Source organism: Convolutriloba macropyga, chromosome 1 (genome assembly GCF_964194025.1).
Source record: "Convolutriloba macropyga chromosome 1, txConMacr16.3, whole genome shotgun sequence".
Lineage (NCBI taxonomy): Eukaryota > Metazoa > Xenacoelomorpha > Acoela > Convolutidae > Convolutriloba > Convolutriloba macropyga.
Window position 1 is genome coordinate 54,595,720 of NC_134468.1, and position 16,590 is coordinate 54,612,309.

The window sequence follows — 16,590 nt, forward strand, 5'->3', positions numbered from 1 at the left end:
CTATGAGTTTAGTGAGAACCACAGAAGCATTGTTAGTTGAGATGGCAAATGTTTCTGAGCATTCAAAAGAATTTCTCTTTACCTAGCTTTTAAGCTTTGAACACAAACATAGATAGTAATCGAAGCATTCTTTGATTTATGTCAGGAGCAGTATCTAACTTGTCCTTAAGAAGACTCTAATTTCAGAAAAGACATTTTGTTTATAATGGTTAGCTCGTGAGTTGCGGAAACAGATCAGCCAAAGTTGGTTTTTATCCAAAATTTTACTATCAATGCGAAGAGTGAAACTGAATCCGGTTTAAACAATTTTTCCCCGTCGAGCGTAAATAAAACTAGTGTTTCGCGGATGTAGACAGACAAGGAGGCTCGTTAATGTGCGTTCGCACATGATGTTCCGACCCGAGCTGATCTACATTTCTGACTTAATTGTCAACCAAATGAAGAGATAACCAAAAATAGATGTTTGAGTTTATAAAAAATCGTTACACACGCGAAGTGCTAATTGAATTACATAATGCAATGCCTCAATACAGCGCTCACGAGATCTGCCAATAAAAGGACTACGAAATAAAAAATAACAAACTAAAAAATTAACGGCAAAGAAACTCAATATCTAAATGTAAAAGAACCTTGTAGTAAACAACGTCAAAATGAAATCAGATAAAACCTTAAATGCACAAATTTACTTTTATCTTTACTATACAGCAGATGGGCCTTTTCCTAACAAAATAGTTCTCGATAACTTTGCTAAAAAGTTATAACTAAACTGACAGGACCTGTCTTTGGTTAGACTAAGCCATAGAAACGGACTAAAGATGCAGAAAAGCTCAATTTCAAACAATCTGCAAATACTCAAATTGAAGCCATTAAAATCATTAGCTATTATCTGAAATTTTTTCGATTGTTATCTTGCTAATTGAGCTAAAATTATCCTGAACAGATAAGTTCACTTGGGCCTCATTTGAAAATAATTGGGCTCTGTTGTTACGCGAATGTGGTAAAAGAAGAGAAAAAGAAACAAAAATATTGACCGCTCACAAAACATTTATGAAAACGCATATTGTCACGCAAACAAACCATCCGTCAGGGCATAATATCAAAAGGAAGTTTAATTTATGAATTACAAAGGAATTGGATGGGACCTCCCTATGATGAGAACAAGTCAGAAGTTGACGAAAAGAACAAAAATTGAAAAAAATTTGAAAACGAGTAATATCATAAACTTTAAGATTATTCGCTATGATTTGACTGCATAGAGTAATATCATTCATTCAATACTCAATTGGAAGCTTATGAGAGCTCTCAGCATTGTACGATTACATAAAGAACAAAAAACAGCAAACTCAAAAGAATAAAAGAAATACGTCGAAGCCATTAAAAAAACTTTTCGGTATAAACATTACTTTTTTCTAATAGTTTTGTAACAGCAATAGGATTCCTCTATAAGACTTTAAAAAATCAACAAATGTGAACAATTATTTTAAAACCACAAAATCTTGAGAAAACCCGTAGTATCAACGCTATTGAATTCAATAACTTTTAATGGAAGTCAATAAATACGCTACGTTATGTCTCAATGGGAAGAGAATGCTGTTTGTTGCTCACCAGTCATCAATTTGACATCGGAATAAGTCTTATGACTACGAAAACAATAACAAATACAGGCAAAAACCAAAAATTGAGTAGAAAAGTGCGAGAGGAAAGTGTCGAAGCCATTTAATCCGTAAACTTTTCTCTGAAAACCTTATCCATTATTTTTTAATGCCTTCTCTGAGCCAATGGGAACTATCATTATTAGTATAATGTGATAAGATTTCAAAAGGAAACAAAATTATGAAAATATTCAAAAACTTTTTGAAAATGTGAAAACTCGTCGCATCGAAGTCATAAAACTAATAACTGAAGATAAAACCGCCAATCTGGTTAATTTTTGTTGCAATAGAAACGACGGGGGTCATGTCATTATGGAGATTGACTTACAGTTCACAAACTAAGTTTAAGGTCGGTTGATGTTAAAAAAAATTTTCGAAAAATTTTTTCTAAGTCTTAACAGCGATTAGCTGTCCACTCAAAGCACTAGATAGGTTCAATTAACGCTCATTAAGAAGACTATTGCACCTTTAGTCAAGGTGTCTATGCCATAGGACTTCGAAAGTTCAGTACAATCTCAAAAAGAAAATCAAAATTTCATTAAAAATTACGAACAGTCAGAGTCGAAGCCAAAATTAAATATGAGCGATTCCTTGAAAGCTAATTTACTGTTCATTGGGCATTATTAGACTGTAAATGAGGTTTGTCATTAACGGAACCTCGATATGAATGGTGAATATTCTCTTATTGACTTAAAAAACAGGAAAATTTAAAAAGTTTTCTAAAAAAACAGCTCTCAAATAGAAATCGAATTTTTTTATAGTAAATTTTCCAGAACTAGTCTTTTTGATCGCATATCGTCTATTAGGAACACCAACACAAATTGAAGCATTTTGTAGCGTGAAATGTAAATTTAATTTAAAATTATAGAAAAAATGTTAATTCGAAGTAAGGTAAAAATTAAAATGTTAATCCCGTATATTAACTTAAAATTTAAATCCAAAAATTAAGGTAAAAGTGAACAAAATGGAATCCAATAACCCGTGTTCACATGAAATTCTAAACCAAGATAACTCGTTAAAAAAGGGAAATTCAAAAAAACTTTTATTTCGAATTCTTCGCTGGACGAGCTCTTTAATGATACCACTCACATTTCTCTACGATGAATATACCGATCGGTCAAAATTGACTGAACAAAAAACTCATTTGAGTATATAGTTCCCCCCACAAGTGGGGTCGGAGCAACAGGAAAAAAATGCTTACTAGGTCCGAAAAAACTCGAACATATAATCCTGGTTAAGATGACTTATTTATAAAGCAGGAGCTCTAGGCCACAAAAATACCAGTCTAAGTTTCATTATATCAATTGGAATGCAGTGCACCGACAGTTTTAGATTTTCGGTTTGTAATCGTCTAGGTTTATTTGCAATTAGCTGAAAAATAAAGAAAATGCTCAAAAGGGACGCAAGACTTTTGCAAGTAAGTTCGAATGCATTCAAACACCCTGACATCTAGGACAATCTGCGCCGTAATTTGTTCAGCTGATCAGAAAAAAAATGTTGGATTGATATCTGATCCTTATCTGAAAATAGTAGTTCAGATCTATGTCGAGAACCTCTTCCATGTGATAATTTACTGCAGTCTTAGTGGAACAGAGCTCACTGTAGAGGAGCATACAGAACATGTTCGCTGAAATAAACAGGACTTTGTTCTTGTATTTGATATTTGAGAAAGTTTTTTTGAAATCCAATAAAAGAACTGCTAGAATCAGTAACAGTGAGACTGGAGCTCAGCGTGAAAACGGGTAAATCTTGTTGACTGACAGCTAAAGTATCTGAGTGGAATCACTTCTAAGCAACAATCTCTGGATTCAATCGCTGTGTAACGATTTGTCAATCCAGAATCTTCCTCGAAATATGCCGGATAGGGTGATAATTTTGATGGTCAGCAATCTCGTATAAGAAAGGTACTTATTACTCAACGGCGCAATGATGTTCGGTATGGGTCGGGCAACTTATCTAGTCTCGTGTGGCTCTTTGACCGAATAAAATCCAGTTATTCGCAGGCTTACTAGGTCTAATTCTACACACAGAGCCCATCTGCTAATCCTTTTAGTTTGGAGCGCACAGGAAACTGCCTCGTTTATATTCATATCACAGACCATGAGGACAAATCCTGCAGCAAATGAAAGCCTTTGGATGCTTTAGAAGATTGGGCAAACAATAAAAAGAGAAACTATCTGGGTAGCATGCCAGGAGAAGCACAATCTCTTTACTCCCTTCGTTTTTAGCGTAGATGGCAAGTGATAGTCAAAACTTATTGCAAAGGGTTGCAGAGCGTATCTCCTCTAATGGGAGAAACGTTGCAGTTTGATGAATTGGGTGGAAACTAGATTGTTTTCTGTCATTCTTGGTGAGTCCAATCGTTGATTAAGGAATAACAGTTGCAAGCTGAAATCTTTTCATATTGAAGATGGTTCATTCTTATCCTGAGAACGCATTAAACAGGAATTAGTTGCGACGATAATATTGGTTGCCACTCTGAATTAAGCACTCAAACGCTAATGAGGCATATAAACATTGGTCGCCCAATAAGAGGGGACTAACCGATTGATTCCGTTTACTATTGACCCACCCAATTAGAGGGGGATTAGGGCTTTTTAGCAGGCAATATTTTGCTACGGAAATACAAGAGTCCTGGATATCTTTAGCCCAATAAGAGTAGAGATGTCTTCTAGTTTTGCCTTAAGCTCGCTCAATGAGAGGGAGGGAAGGAACAAATGAAGAAGACACAGGCGTACTAGATCTTTGGAATGAGCAAAAGAAAACGGATGTTAACTTGCTGCATTTTGAGAAAAGTGGACTAATTGATTCAATTTGATTGAAAACTAAACGAATGAGTATAAATTTGATCTATTGTGCTTATATATTAGTTTGTTCTATACAGTGGTGAATAAATTTTCCCGTTGGTCTTCTAAATATAGCATTGCTATTTGGGCTTGGAAAAACTAGCAGTCACATCAGTTCAAATTCACCGATTTCTTGTTGAGATGTTAAAACTGCTTTTTCTGTCAAATTCTTTAGTACCCTTTTCCAAATGGGGTCTAGTTTGTTTGTTTTTCATATCTCTGGTTTTGAAATTCTGCTGTAGCAACTTGTTTATTTTTATTGGCATTGAGCTTGAATGCATGTAGCAGTTCAATTGAGAAAGATTTTCAAAATTTTAAAGCACAACAATTTATTATAACAGAGACGACTAAAACTTAAACCCCATTTCATAACCTTGTATTATTAAATTAGTTTCCACCATCTAGATTCTTAATTGATCTGGATTTAATTCGACTTCACAATAGCATTTTTAAAAAGAAGTGAGTTATTTGTGATTTTAGTTTACTTAAATTTTTTAAATGGTTTGTTTTAGATAAGGGTGATAGATCCGGAGGCGGGAGTTCAAATGCTGCCTCCCTGAAGAGTCTCAAGGCGGAGATGAAGGGCTTCCTCAAAAAGAAATTGAACAAGGCACTGGCGCAGCGAGGATTTGTAAGCATTGATTATGTACTCTGTATATGTAAATGTCACCGTTGCATTGAAAAAAAAACATTCTAGCAAAATTTGAGCAAAACTTTTGTAAGCATATTTAATAGCCACGTCAGCAATTCCAGGCGGCTATTATAGCGCTCCTAATTTTTTTTACAGTTCAAAGAATTTGAATTGTATTGGGGCGCTGTTTTTAAGATGTGTTAACACATTTTTCAAGGACTTTGAGCTTTCAAAACGGGATAAAGAGGTAAAGCCCAGCGGGCATTAAGTTTCATTACAGGCCCAAAGTGGGCTTTAGTAGTCCTTCAAGTGTTTTTAATAGCCGCCCTCATCTTCTCAGCCGGCTATCATAGCGCTTCTATTTTTTTCACTTCGTCAAACTTTTTTTCGCTTTACCCATTTTGCCGCTTTTTCGACATTTTGCGTGAAATTTTTTTGACTTCTATAGGCTAGTTTCACTCTTCTGTCTTTCTGCTCAAAGTCCTTTTAAACAGCAGCTGCTCAGCAAAGTAATTCGAAATGAAGAGAGTCAGTATAAAAAAATCAAAGTCAGAAATAGAAACGGGATAAACCCATAAAGCCCATTTTTAAATGCCCGATACTTGAAATTTGTTCGCGTAAGTTTTAGTAACTATCTATAATGCTTATTGGTATTGATACTAGACCCTGTAGCCTCTCACTGAGAGACAGGAGTATGTTCAATTACGAAATGACCTGAAAATAAATTGCACTTAAAAATGTTTTTATTTAAAAGTCAATTTTTGTTGATATTTTCTCTTCTTTCAATCACAATAGAGTTATGGGAATCAACGGCGGCTATTTTCCGGCAATCTTGCGGGTATGTTTGGAGTGGTGTAGCTGCTAGGATGGCCCTAATTTAAGGTTAAAGGGTCATTTTTAGGAGTTTTTGGGCTCAAAATGGTGCAATTTTTTTAATGTTTTTTATGAGTTTTCTGTTTGATAAATGTTAGGTTGAAGTTTTTAATGTTGATTAAGGCTTTTTGCGAGACAAATTTACTTGTTATAACTTTTTTCTGAGCTATATATTTTGGTACTACAAACACAAACACGCGAAATGATACTAATTTTTGCAATTTTTTATCGTTTTTTGAAACATTTTGTCATTTTTTGAGTTATTCCAGCTTCAGGGCCAGGGAATCTCCTTTATGGTTGGATAATAGGGCACTGCATAGTTTCTAGTAATAATGCATTGGTTTTCAACATTTTAATGTCTCGATTTTAAGCATTTTTTTGATAAAATCTGCAATTTTTTCAAGGTTTCCTAAAGTTATTGTCATTTTTTGATTTGTCATTTGTGTCCATTATCATATGCCAGAAAACTTATTTCATGGTCTGATAAAAACTTATTGCATTGTTGTTAGTTTCAATGGATTTGTTTTCAACAAATTAAACCTTTCGAATATAAAAAATTTTTGATGAAATTTGCAATTTCAAAACATTTGTCTTTTATTCAGTTTTTCTAGCCTCAGTAGCCAGGTAACCTCATCCAGGTTTTAATTGAATGCCTTTCAGCTTTTTAATAGAATGAATTTCTATTTTTTGGCCATTTTCGAGTTCATCGATCTTCAAGGGTTAATGAATTTTTTTTCAGGTCTTGCAGATATAATACTGGACCGATTTCTGAAACAAAAATTGGTTTTAAACATTTTTTTGATATGGGTATATTTAAAGGGGTCAAAATTTTCCTTAGAGGTAAAAGCTTCAAGAGTTTTAGCAATGAAAATATTTTTGTTTAGTTTGTTAGGTTGTTTTAGTTTTTCAATTTTTTGAGATGATTTTGTTTGTTTTGGCTGGCATTGTTCAATTGATCTGCTGGTCAGGTAGAGTACTTTTAAATTTTTCATTCAATTCTTTGAATTGTATTTCAGGACTTGTCCTGCTATGTTTTTTTTACTTCGTCTAACAGATTTTTGTTTCGTCTTACCCTGACTTTTTCGATGACTTCAGTGACTTCTACTGCGTTGCAGTTAAAATTTGTCTGCGTGACGTCATTTCTGCTTTTAGGTCGATTGCGTGACTTAACTCACTCAAACAAATGACTTCTAAACTCACTTATGGAACTTTAATTTATGAACATTTACTTGTTAAAGATCAATAGTGTGCATCTAAGTAGTGCCAAACCTATATGCCCTAATTCTTGTGTATTAGTCTTGGGTTTTTGATTTCGAACATCAATTTTGAAAAAGCTCTTTCAGGGTTTTTTCCTTATAGACCGTATGTGTATCATAAAAATGACAATACGTATCTAACCCAAAAAATCTAGTGGTCTACTAAAGGACTTTTGGTCAATCTGCCTATCTTGTTTCTCTAGTTGTTTCAATTCATGAAAGGCCACAAGCGTCTATCGCGGCTATTTTCCGGCAATCTGCCGGCTATGTTTTTCATCATTTTGCCAAGTCATGCAAAAATTTCCGATCGCCGACGAATTGGTATGGGTTACGAATTACGCGTGTATCTTTCAAAGCTTCAGGTTGCTGAAAAAGGAAACTATTTGATGAATTCTAAGTTTAATCACAAATTTCTCTTTTTGAAAATTACCCCAGGAGATAATAACCCTACGGAAAAACGTACTTGGTTTAAAAGCCTCAAAATAGCGCTCATATTTTGATTGGTTATAGCGGTTGTCTTTCTGCTAAACGTGTTCTATTTTTCTTTCAACCAATATGGCCAGCCTTTGTGATTAATTTTACATGCTAAGTACCATTTGGATGGCGTTTTAGAATCGGGCACAGTTTGGTAAATTTTATTTAACTAAATAAACCTAAATTTTAGGTCAGTTTCACTCAAATATTAGGTTTTTCAAAGGAAATTAACGGTTTTCAAATTGTATCGTAAATTTTATCGTAAATTAAGTGTCATGAACCTCTGTTCAGTTTTTGTTTTTGGATCCTTTTTACCCAACTGCAAAATTTGTAAATTTTTTGTGGGCAAATTTAGTTTTCGATTTTCCTGTTCAGGTTGTTAAATTGAATCAAGTCAATGAACTCGAGTAAACATTTTTTCAGGTTTCGTTATGAATCCTTAAAGCCTTATAACTCTTGTCAGAAAAGTGTAATTGGAGCACTTAATTAATCTCTAGGGAATATTACAAACTACAGATGATTTGTTTTTAGATATTCGTTCAGTTTTCGATATTTCTTTTCCTCCGATATTCAGTTTTTAAACAATCAGGTCAGTGTTCAGAGATTTTTTGTCCGGTTAAGCTGAATGGGTTTAGAGACTTTGGTGTCTCGCTACTTTCGATGAAACGCTGCAGTTAAAGTTCAGTGATTACTTCTTTTGCCCTGCTTGTGAAATGAATGGTCTCAAAAATGTCGTATTATATTTGAGCTGTGAAAGTTGGCCTTTATTACATTATCGGTAGCGTTTTTGTAAAGAAAAACGCTTAATTTTAGATGGGAAAGAAACCCCCCACACTCCCAAGAAAAAATCCCTCACGGAAATAAGCCCCTTTTTTACTGTTTAAGAGCTGCGCGATTGGCCATGCTTTATCCAAAAAATTATCACAACGGAACAAATTATCAAGATCAAAACTCAATTTTGAATCCGTGTTCTTTTTCCTCGGGGGTCTATTTCCTATCTAAAATTAGGGTGGGATTTTTCCGTGGGAGTTTATTTCCTGGTCTGATCCGTAGATTTAAAACAATTGAGAGTTATCAACTTTGAGAATAAGTTTGTCATAACTTTTGTAGTATTTTTTGTAATTAATAGCCGCACAGCGATAGCTGGGGCTATTATTCTCTTGGCTTTTTACGGCTCGAAGCTTTTTAATTGCTCTCAAATGAGAAGCAATTATTGTAAACGTGTGTGTTTTTTAATGCAGATATTTAGCTTGACCGTTTTTGCGCTTTTCTTCTAGAATAATCTTTGACTTCTCAAGCGACTTTTTCACGCACCTCTTCTTGATTTTTGAGTCATTTCAATTGCTCTCACTCCGAAATAAAGTTTGCTGTCCAAACAAAACCAATTGTTAGAGAGACGATAACAGGGCCCTGATAGCGCAATTTTTCCGACGTTAGTAGATTTATGTTTTTTTTTACCAGAAGTACTATTCGTTCAGACGACGTATTGACCGAAAAGCGAAGGCGAGTAAAACGGCCATGTCTAATTTGTTCTGAGCGAGAGAAATTTTTTGATCATGAGCTGTGTTCTTTGAATAACAATTTTTTTGCCGTTTTTGTCCAATTGGTCCTGTTTTTTTTTCTATGGAATATGATTTTGTGGTTTTTTGTCGATGGGTTTTTGAATAATTTGTCGACGCTGTATTAGTATGTAACCCTCTGAAAATGATGGCACAGTAATTTTGAGAGCCGAACAATGCGTTTCAAGGTAAAATGGGCACAAATTTTTCAGTTTTTTAAAGCGAACTTTCTTTTATTAATAATAGAACTATTTTTAACGCGAAGCCTACAAAACTCAGTTAAATTTTTTAAGTGCCATTTAAATGTTATTTTGAAAATGTATGGAAAGTATGCCATTGTTTAGAATCGTTGCACTCTGTTTTAACATTTTTTTTTAAATCTGTAGAAGAGGATGACTGTTAATTTTTTAAGCATCGAATGCTAAATAATAAAATGCATTTGTTTTATACAGTTTTTTTAATTTCGTTAATAATTTTCAAAAATCATTTACAAGTCTTTTTATTGTTTTTCTTATTCCTGTCCATATTCTCCAAGTTCATGCAAAACCATATTCTCCAAAAAAATCCATAATCTCCAAAAGTATGCAAAACCATATTCTCCAAAAGTCCATATTCTACAAAAAAATTAACGATTTTAGCCTTTTTAGATTTTTCATTTGGCCTCGGTTTTGATGGACTTTTTGCCTTCGGTTATTGCTGTTTCTTTTGTATTTTTCATGAGTAACTGATTTCTCCCACGGTTTCAACCTCATTTTCTTTTTGTATGTGATATCTGCAACAATGGAGAAGTGTATCTTTGTCTTATTTGGTATGACGCCACAACAAAAAAAGTTGTGTTTTTTGTTTCCCATTTTATAGTTTGTTTAAAAAAATGAGTTTCTAAGAACGTTATAATTTGTAGCACTGTCAGTTTTTGAGCCTTTCAGTATTTGACCGTCCCAAGAAGTTTGGCCATTTTTCAACGTTACCAAATGTTGTTTTTTAAATATCAATATTTGCTATATCAAAAATTCAGCGAGTTTTCTAGGTAAAAAATATGTTTCAAGTTTCAAATATCTGTTTTTTTTTCTTTTTAACCTGTTCCAATAATGTCAATATTCGATTTTTTTCTCGATACGACAGCGTTGTAATTTTTACCAAATTTTATGATCAAATCTGATGAGGTGAATAGCTTCTGTTTTAAGAAAGGTATTGGTTTGAGCTGCAAGTAAGGGTTTTTGTGATCGTCCGACCCTTCACGTCGCTCGCGGAATTCATCCGGCTGTGTTTTTTGTTTCATTTTATTTTGGTACGACCATATGACGCCACAATCACTTCAAATCTACTTTTTGATCACTCATACATCCAATTTTAACTGAATTGCGTGCGTGACGTCATTTTCACTCTTATTGGAGCGATTTTTTGTTCATTGGCGTGATTACGTTTTTGGTCACGCGTGACTTAGGTCACTCTCAAAAATGACTTCCTGACTTTGAAACTGACTTTTCGTTGCTTCAATTCAAAGAGATAAGGTCAAGAGTGAGTGTGTGACACTCTAATTGAAGGTTATTTGAGTGCAGCTAATAGAAGCAGCAATAACTTAAAAAGATTCTTAATCAAAATTCAGCATCACAGCATTTAATAAAAAAAACTTTTGTTCTGTTTTTTTTTGAGATTATATATTTTGTTACTCACCACTTTTTGTTACTCTAATTCAAAGAGATAAGGGCCACAATTTTGAAAGTCTGTGAGGAGTGGAAAACCGGCACGATGAAGTGTTGAATCGAAATCAATCACTTTAGCGAAAGTTTATAAGTTTTAGGACTCTGATACAATTATTTTGAACTGAAATTTTAATCGGGCGCAAACAATGAGTTCTGATTTCAGTCACTGTAGGTTGTTCAAGATTTTTTGGTTTTTCTTTTTGAAACCGAGGGAAAGTCTAAAACAGATGTAGATGGATGGAATTATTGTTGAATTACGGAATTGTATGCGAGTTCAGTCATTTTTAAGATAGTCTTCTCAATATTTTGATATCGTGAAGTGCACATTCCCAAATACTAATGTTGGGAAAATTTTATTTCACGCAGATTTATGTCAGCCTTCTTGTTACTAATTTGCAACCAGTGCCTTTTTATTAAAGCATTTCCAATGTTAATGTAATTGATATACACTCTCCAAAAAGAATTCATGGAGTGCATTCACTAATGATCTTACCTGAAGAGTTTTAGTCGCCGAGCACGTCCTTCTCAAACGTGTCCAATATGGGAACATCGATGTCAACCCCGTCCTCCAGGCCCCCAGTCAGAATCGAGGGTGCACATCCAGTTGCCAGGACCTCTATTTCCAAAAGAAGATCAAACCTTAACCTGGACCATGCAGAATCTAGCTCAGGCAGCCCATCGAACCACAGTTTTCTTCCCACTGACGAGCGCAGGAAGCATTACACGAGTCCAGATTACGTTACAGAGTCACAGAGACGTCTGAGCGTCGTGGCCCATCCTGCCTACGTGCCACAGTACCCATCAGCCGATGAAGAGGGGGAGGAAGGTGGAGCAATTGGAAATTATGTTGGATTAGAGATGAGAGAGGTCAGAAGGGGCGAAGGGAGCAGCCGCAAGTACCATCGGAGGAAGAGCTTTCACACATCCTCTCCTAAAGGTACCGCCACTTCTATAAATGAAAAAAAATGCAATATAAGTTGTACTAAAACTTATAGCAATACGCTAAAATTGCTATACACAAGCTGGTAAATTATTAATTGCTCTCAAACGAAGTATATTAGTCCTGTTGGTCTTTTTATGCAATTTTTCACTTGACCGATTTTTCGTCTGATCCATTTGACTTTTCGTCCTCGAAAACGGAAAAAACAGGTAGTGCCCAGAGGGCATTCAGTTATCTTTTAGCCTTTCAGCTTACTAGTCTCGAAGTATGCGAGTCACAGAAACTGTTTTGGAGACTTATACCTATGGTGTTAAGGGCGGTTTTTAGAGGTTAAATCCATCCACCAGGTCACTCCCCTTGAAATCCACCCACCAGCGCTTAGCTCACTCCCATTCAATTAAGGTAAAGCCAGCCTCACTAAACCGTGGCTAGCAGTTCTTGCCTAATTAAATCGATGATACGTATTTCATGCTCTCAAACGAATTTTGTAGCAATTATATTAGTCCTGTGAACTTTTTATGCGAGTTTTGCTTGTCAAAAATGGGATGAACAGGTAGCGCTCGGAGGGCATTAATTGGCTGAACAGGTCTCTTAAAGCCTTACGGCTTACTTGTCTCTAAGTATGCGATTCACCGAAACTCTTTTGAGGAGACAATTTCAGGATGTGAAGGGTGGTTCTTAGTCTTCAAAGTTTCACCCCCTGCGGCACCCTGACACGTCGTTCAACCTCATCCTCGGCCCCACTCAGCTCTCACGCCCCCTAATACTAGCATCCTTAAGCCCGAATGGCCTACTACAGAAGCCAATTTCTCGCCGGTTGTTTGAGAGCAATTCTCCCGACGTTAGTCGGTTATGTTCTTCCAGGTTTTAAAGGAGTGTTACGCACTGAATTTAAGGGATGTTATTACTGATTAATAGCCACAAAGTGATAGCAGAGGCTATTGTTGGCCTTCTGTTGATTTTTTACGACTCGAAGAGGAGTAATAGTTTTCTTGAAGTTTTTTGGGACTCGAAGAGGAATTTTGGTTTTCTTGAGGTTTTGCGACTCGAAGAGGGGTATTGGTTTTCTTGTTTTTTTTCTCGTTTTTTTGATCATGCGTTGCGTTCACTGAAGGACTTTGAAAACTGTTTTTTTAACAGAATAGCGCATATAGATAACCGTTTTTAGCCAAATTTTGATGTGTTGGCTTGTAATTTGGTTTTTCTGTGGCAATAGTTTTTATTCGATGCGATATTTATTTTTAGGCTTGTAAAATTGATACCACAGTAATTATGGGAGCCTAATAATGCTTTTTGAGTTCAAAATGGTAACACATTTCTCTATTTTTTTTTTAGCATTTTTCATTAATTTTTTCGCTTTATGATCTTTGAACGGATTTGTCTTTTGAAATGTCAGTTCATATGACATTTTCCCTTCCATAACTCATGGATTGAATGCCTCTCGCTTACTTCAGGTGATTTTGTCATATGAATTTGTGCACATGATACTCCGATTTCGGCAGTTTTTTTGGTCAATTTTTCCTAATTTTTCTTTGTGTTTTGATAAAATCTTATTTTAATTACTAGAAAAAACTCTTTGTGCATTGTCTGGGATTTTAGTTTCGTATTATCAGCAATTGAGTTATATTTTAGTGTTAAGTCTTTAAAATTTAAAGTTTTTCATGAGTGCGATTTTAAGAACTTTGACATTTTTAAAATAATAAAGTTTTAAAATTGTGTTGCTATTTGGTATTGTTGCTGAATTACGTCGTGAATATTTATATTTTATCTTGTTCTCATGGTGTCATTTTTTTGAATGTTCCTCGTTATGACAGCGGTGCAAATTTTGCAAATATTCAAATCAATTCTGGTTAGGCAAAAAATGTTTTCAGACAAGAGGTAATGATTTTGGATTACTTATCTGTTTTGCGTATGAAGTTCCGACGCTTCGATTCGCTTCCGGAATTATTCAGGCTAGCTTTTTTTTAACCGGAAGTGCTATTTGTTCAACCAGAGTTTTGAACTAAAAGCGAAAATGTGTAAAAGTGTTGCATGGACCAATTTTTTTTTTGAGCGAGAGTTTTTCTGATCATGTGCTGCGTTCAGTGAATGACTTTTTGACTTCGAGAAATGTTTTTGATAGAATGACGCATATAGATTACCGTTTTTGGTCTCAATTTTTGGGCTCGATTTATTTCCTTGTAGTTTGATTTTTGTACCAACAGTTTTTGGCTAATTGAAGTGGATACCAAGAAATTTGTGTGAGCCTAAGTGTGCGTTTTAAGTACAAAATAGGCACATTTCATTTTTATTTAATTTTTGGATTTTTTCATTGATTTCTTTATTTTTGGAGTTTTGAAAGGACATTTCTCTTTTAAGAAATATAAATATAAATGACAACGTCATCTTGACAATTGTTGCATTGGGCACTTTTCTTGAACTCAATCATTTTTTAGAGAATTGTACATGCACTAATCCGATTTGTGCAATTTTTGTTACGTTTTTCTTAGTTTTTTCGTGTTTTTTGGCTTTAGTTGCTAGAAAGTCACAATCACTTCAAATCTGCTTTTTGTTCAATCGTTTGTGCAATTTCAACTGAATTGCGTGCGTGGCGTCATTTTTCACTCTTGGTGGAGAGTGTTTTTTCAATTCAAAGAATTTGAATTGTATTGGGGCGCTGTATTTTTTTAAAAGATCTGTTCACTCATTTTCATGAATTTTGAAGTCAAGTTGAAGCGACGATTGTGGTCATGCTGAAACAGAAAGTGGAGTAAAAAATGAGTGGTTTTGCGGAATGATTTTTACAAAATTTTCTAGTAGAATGAGGTAACGGCGTATGAACGAAAATTCTAGTGGTTCTTTTTGTTCACCTGCGGCATTTTCGGTGCATTTTTTTACTGTTTTTTTGCAATCCAGTCATAGTCCATTTCAGGTCTAGTTTTTTGTTTAGTCAATGAAATTATTTTGAATTGTAGGTCAGGACTTGTCCCGCTATGTTTTTCATTTGCGTGATGGCATTCTTGGTCACACGTGACTTACCTCACTTTCAAAAATAACTTCCTGACTCTGAAACTGACTTCAGATAAGGTCAAGTGAGTGCGTGTATCTTTTTGAAACTGCAGATCTACAAAGCTATTACGGATATTTTCTGGCAATTTGTCAGCTATCTTTGAATTAGTTGTTTTTTTTAGTATGATTAAGGTATTTATTAAGTAGCTACTGACTGTGTGGTTCTAAGCGGAGTAAATAGTAATAATAATTTTAATAATGCGAATAATTAGTCTGTTTTGAATGATTTCGAATGCTAGTTATCCATTTTTTAGCTAATGTAGATATGTTTCACTTTGTTTCATCGCAAATGGAATTTCTATGAAAGTTGTTAATTATCGGCAAAGATTTTATTTTGCACGAGAAAATAAATAAGTAGTTCTCAAGAAGGTTAGTTCTAGAGAGAAAGTTTTTGTCAACTGATTCTCAAATTGTTGCTTCGTTGTTGTGCTCCTCGGTTGTTACGTAGATCTGTACCTCAGTTTGTATTGCTGCTTCATAATTAATTGCTGATCGCAAGCGGGCCTGTCTCAGGTTTGCATGTTTGTTGGTGTTGTTTGAGTACATATACAAACAAATATTTGCACCTGATTTTCAGTATAATTAACAAAGTAGTTTTCATATTTTAACAGTAACGTTTGCAATGGAGAGCAGTTTCCGTCATTTTAAGCATATTTTAGACTTTAAGGTACAGTTCTGAGCTTTCTAGTTATTTTGGTGTTGTTGACGTTTTTGGCAATTTTAGTATTCTTTAAGGGTTTAAGTGTCTTCAAAGCGTTTTTTGGCTACCTTGAGAATTTCGTGTGGTTGTAGTGATTTTGAGTTGATGTTTTTGTTTCCACCGCCGTCTTTTCAGAATAGTATCTCGTTCTGTTGCTGATTTGGAACTATCCTATGAGTCCCTGTTTTAAGAGGAGACACTTGATTCTTCGGTACACTGTACTGAGTAGCGACCTCTGTTAAGGAGTTCAGAACACGTCCGCTGCCTTCTCTCAGGTCTTTTTCTGCAAGTAAACCAATTATGATTTTAGGGTACTGTTGATGTTCTTCCAAGACCGGAATGTTAAAAAAATGTACTACCGCCATTTGCTAAATTGCCGTGCTTTCGAATTCAATAACACATTGTGCTGCTGCGAAATCGCGCCGTTTCTAGGCGAAATTTTCGCCACATTTACAAGTAGCAAAATCACTATTTACACGACTTCGATTTGAATAGTGTAAATATTTGTCTTATTGTCTTATTTGACGAGTTTTTTAGGGCATAGCTTGAATAGGGAGGATCTGTCAACATGATATTGCTTAAATTTGAAAACATTCGTTAAGCTCCTTTTCTATTCATTGATGAGTGATACGTAAAAATTAATAAGGTGAGTATCTGCACGTATTTTAATATTTGTAGAAATACGAGTTTTATGCATATTGCTTGTTAGCAAAAGGGTATCAGGATAGCACTTGTTGATTTTTCCGTTTCATTATTAAACGAGATGTGTCAATCAGTACTTTAAACGGATGATTATTCTGAAATAATATTCCGCCAGTTCAATAGTTTAGATGGATTTTATCGTGTTACAATCTCTTGCGGTCAATATTTTATAATTAATTGCTCTCAAACGAGGTTTGTAGCAATTA

General features: G+C 34.8%; 1 protein-coding gene across 1 annotated transcript in view; it reads left to right on the forward strand.

The window, feature by feature from the left end:
- Positions 1 to 16,590, forward strand: part of LOC142343344 (uncharacterized) — a 51,971-nt gene that overhangs the window by 5,102 nt on the left and 30,279 nt on the right. Inside the window, exons 4-5 of the mRNA XM_075395170.1 lie at positions 5,011 to 5,129; positions 11,502 to 11,931. Of these exons, the coding sequence (XP_075251285.1) occupies positions 5,011 to 5,129; positions 11,502 to 11,931 (549 nt within the window). The remainder of the gene's footprint in view (positions 1 to 5,010; positions 5,130 to 11,501; positions 11,932 to 16,590) is intronic.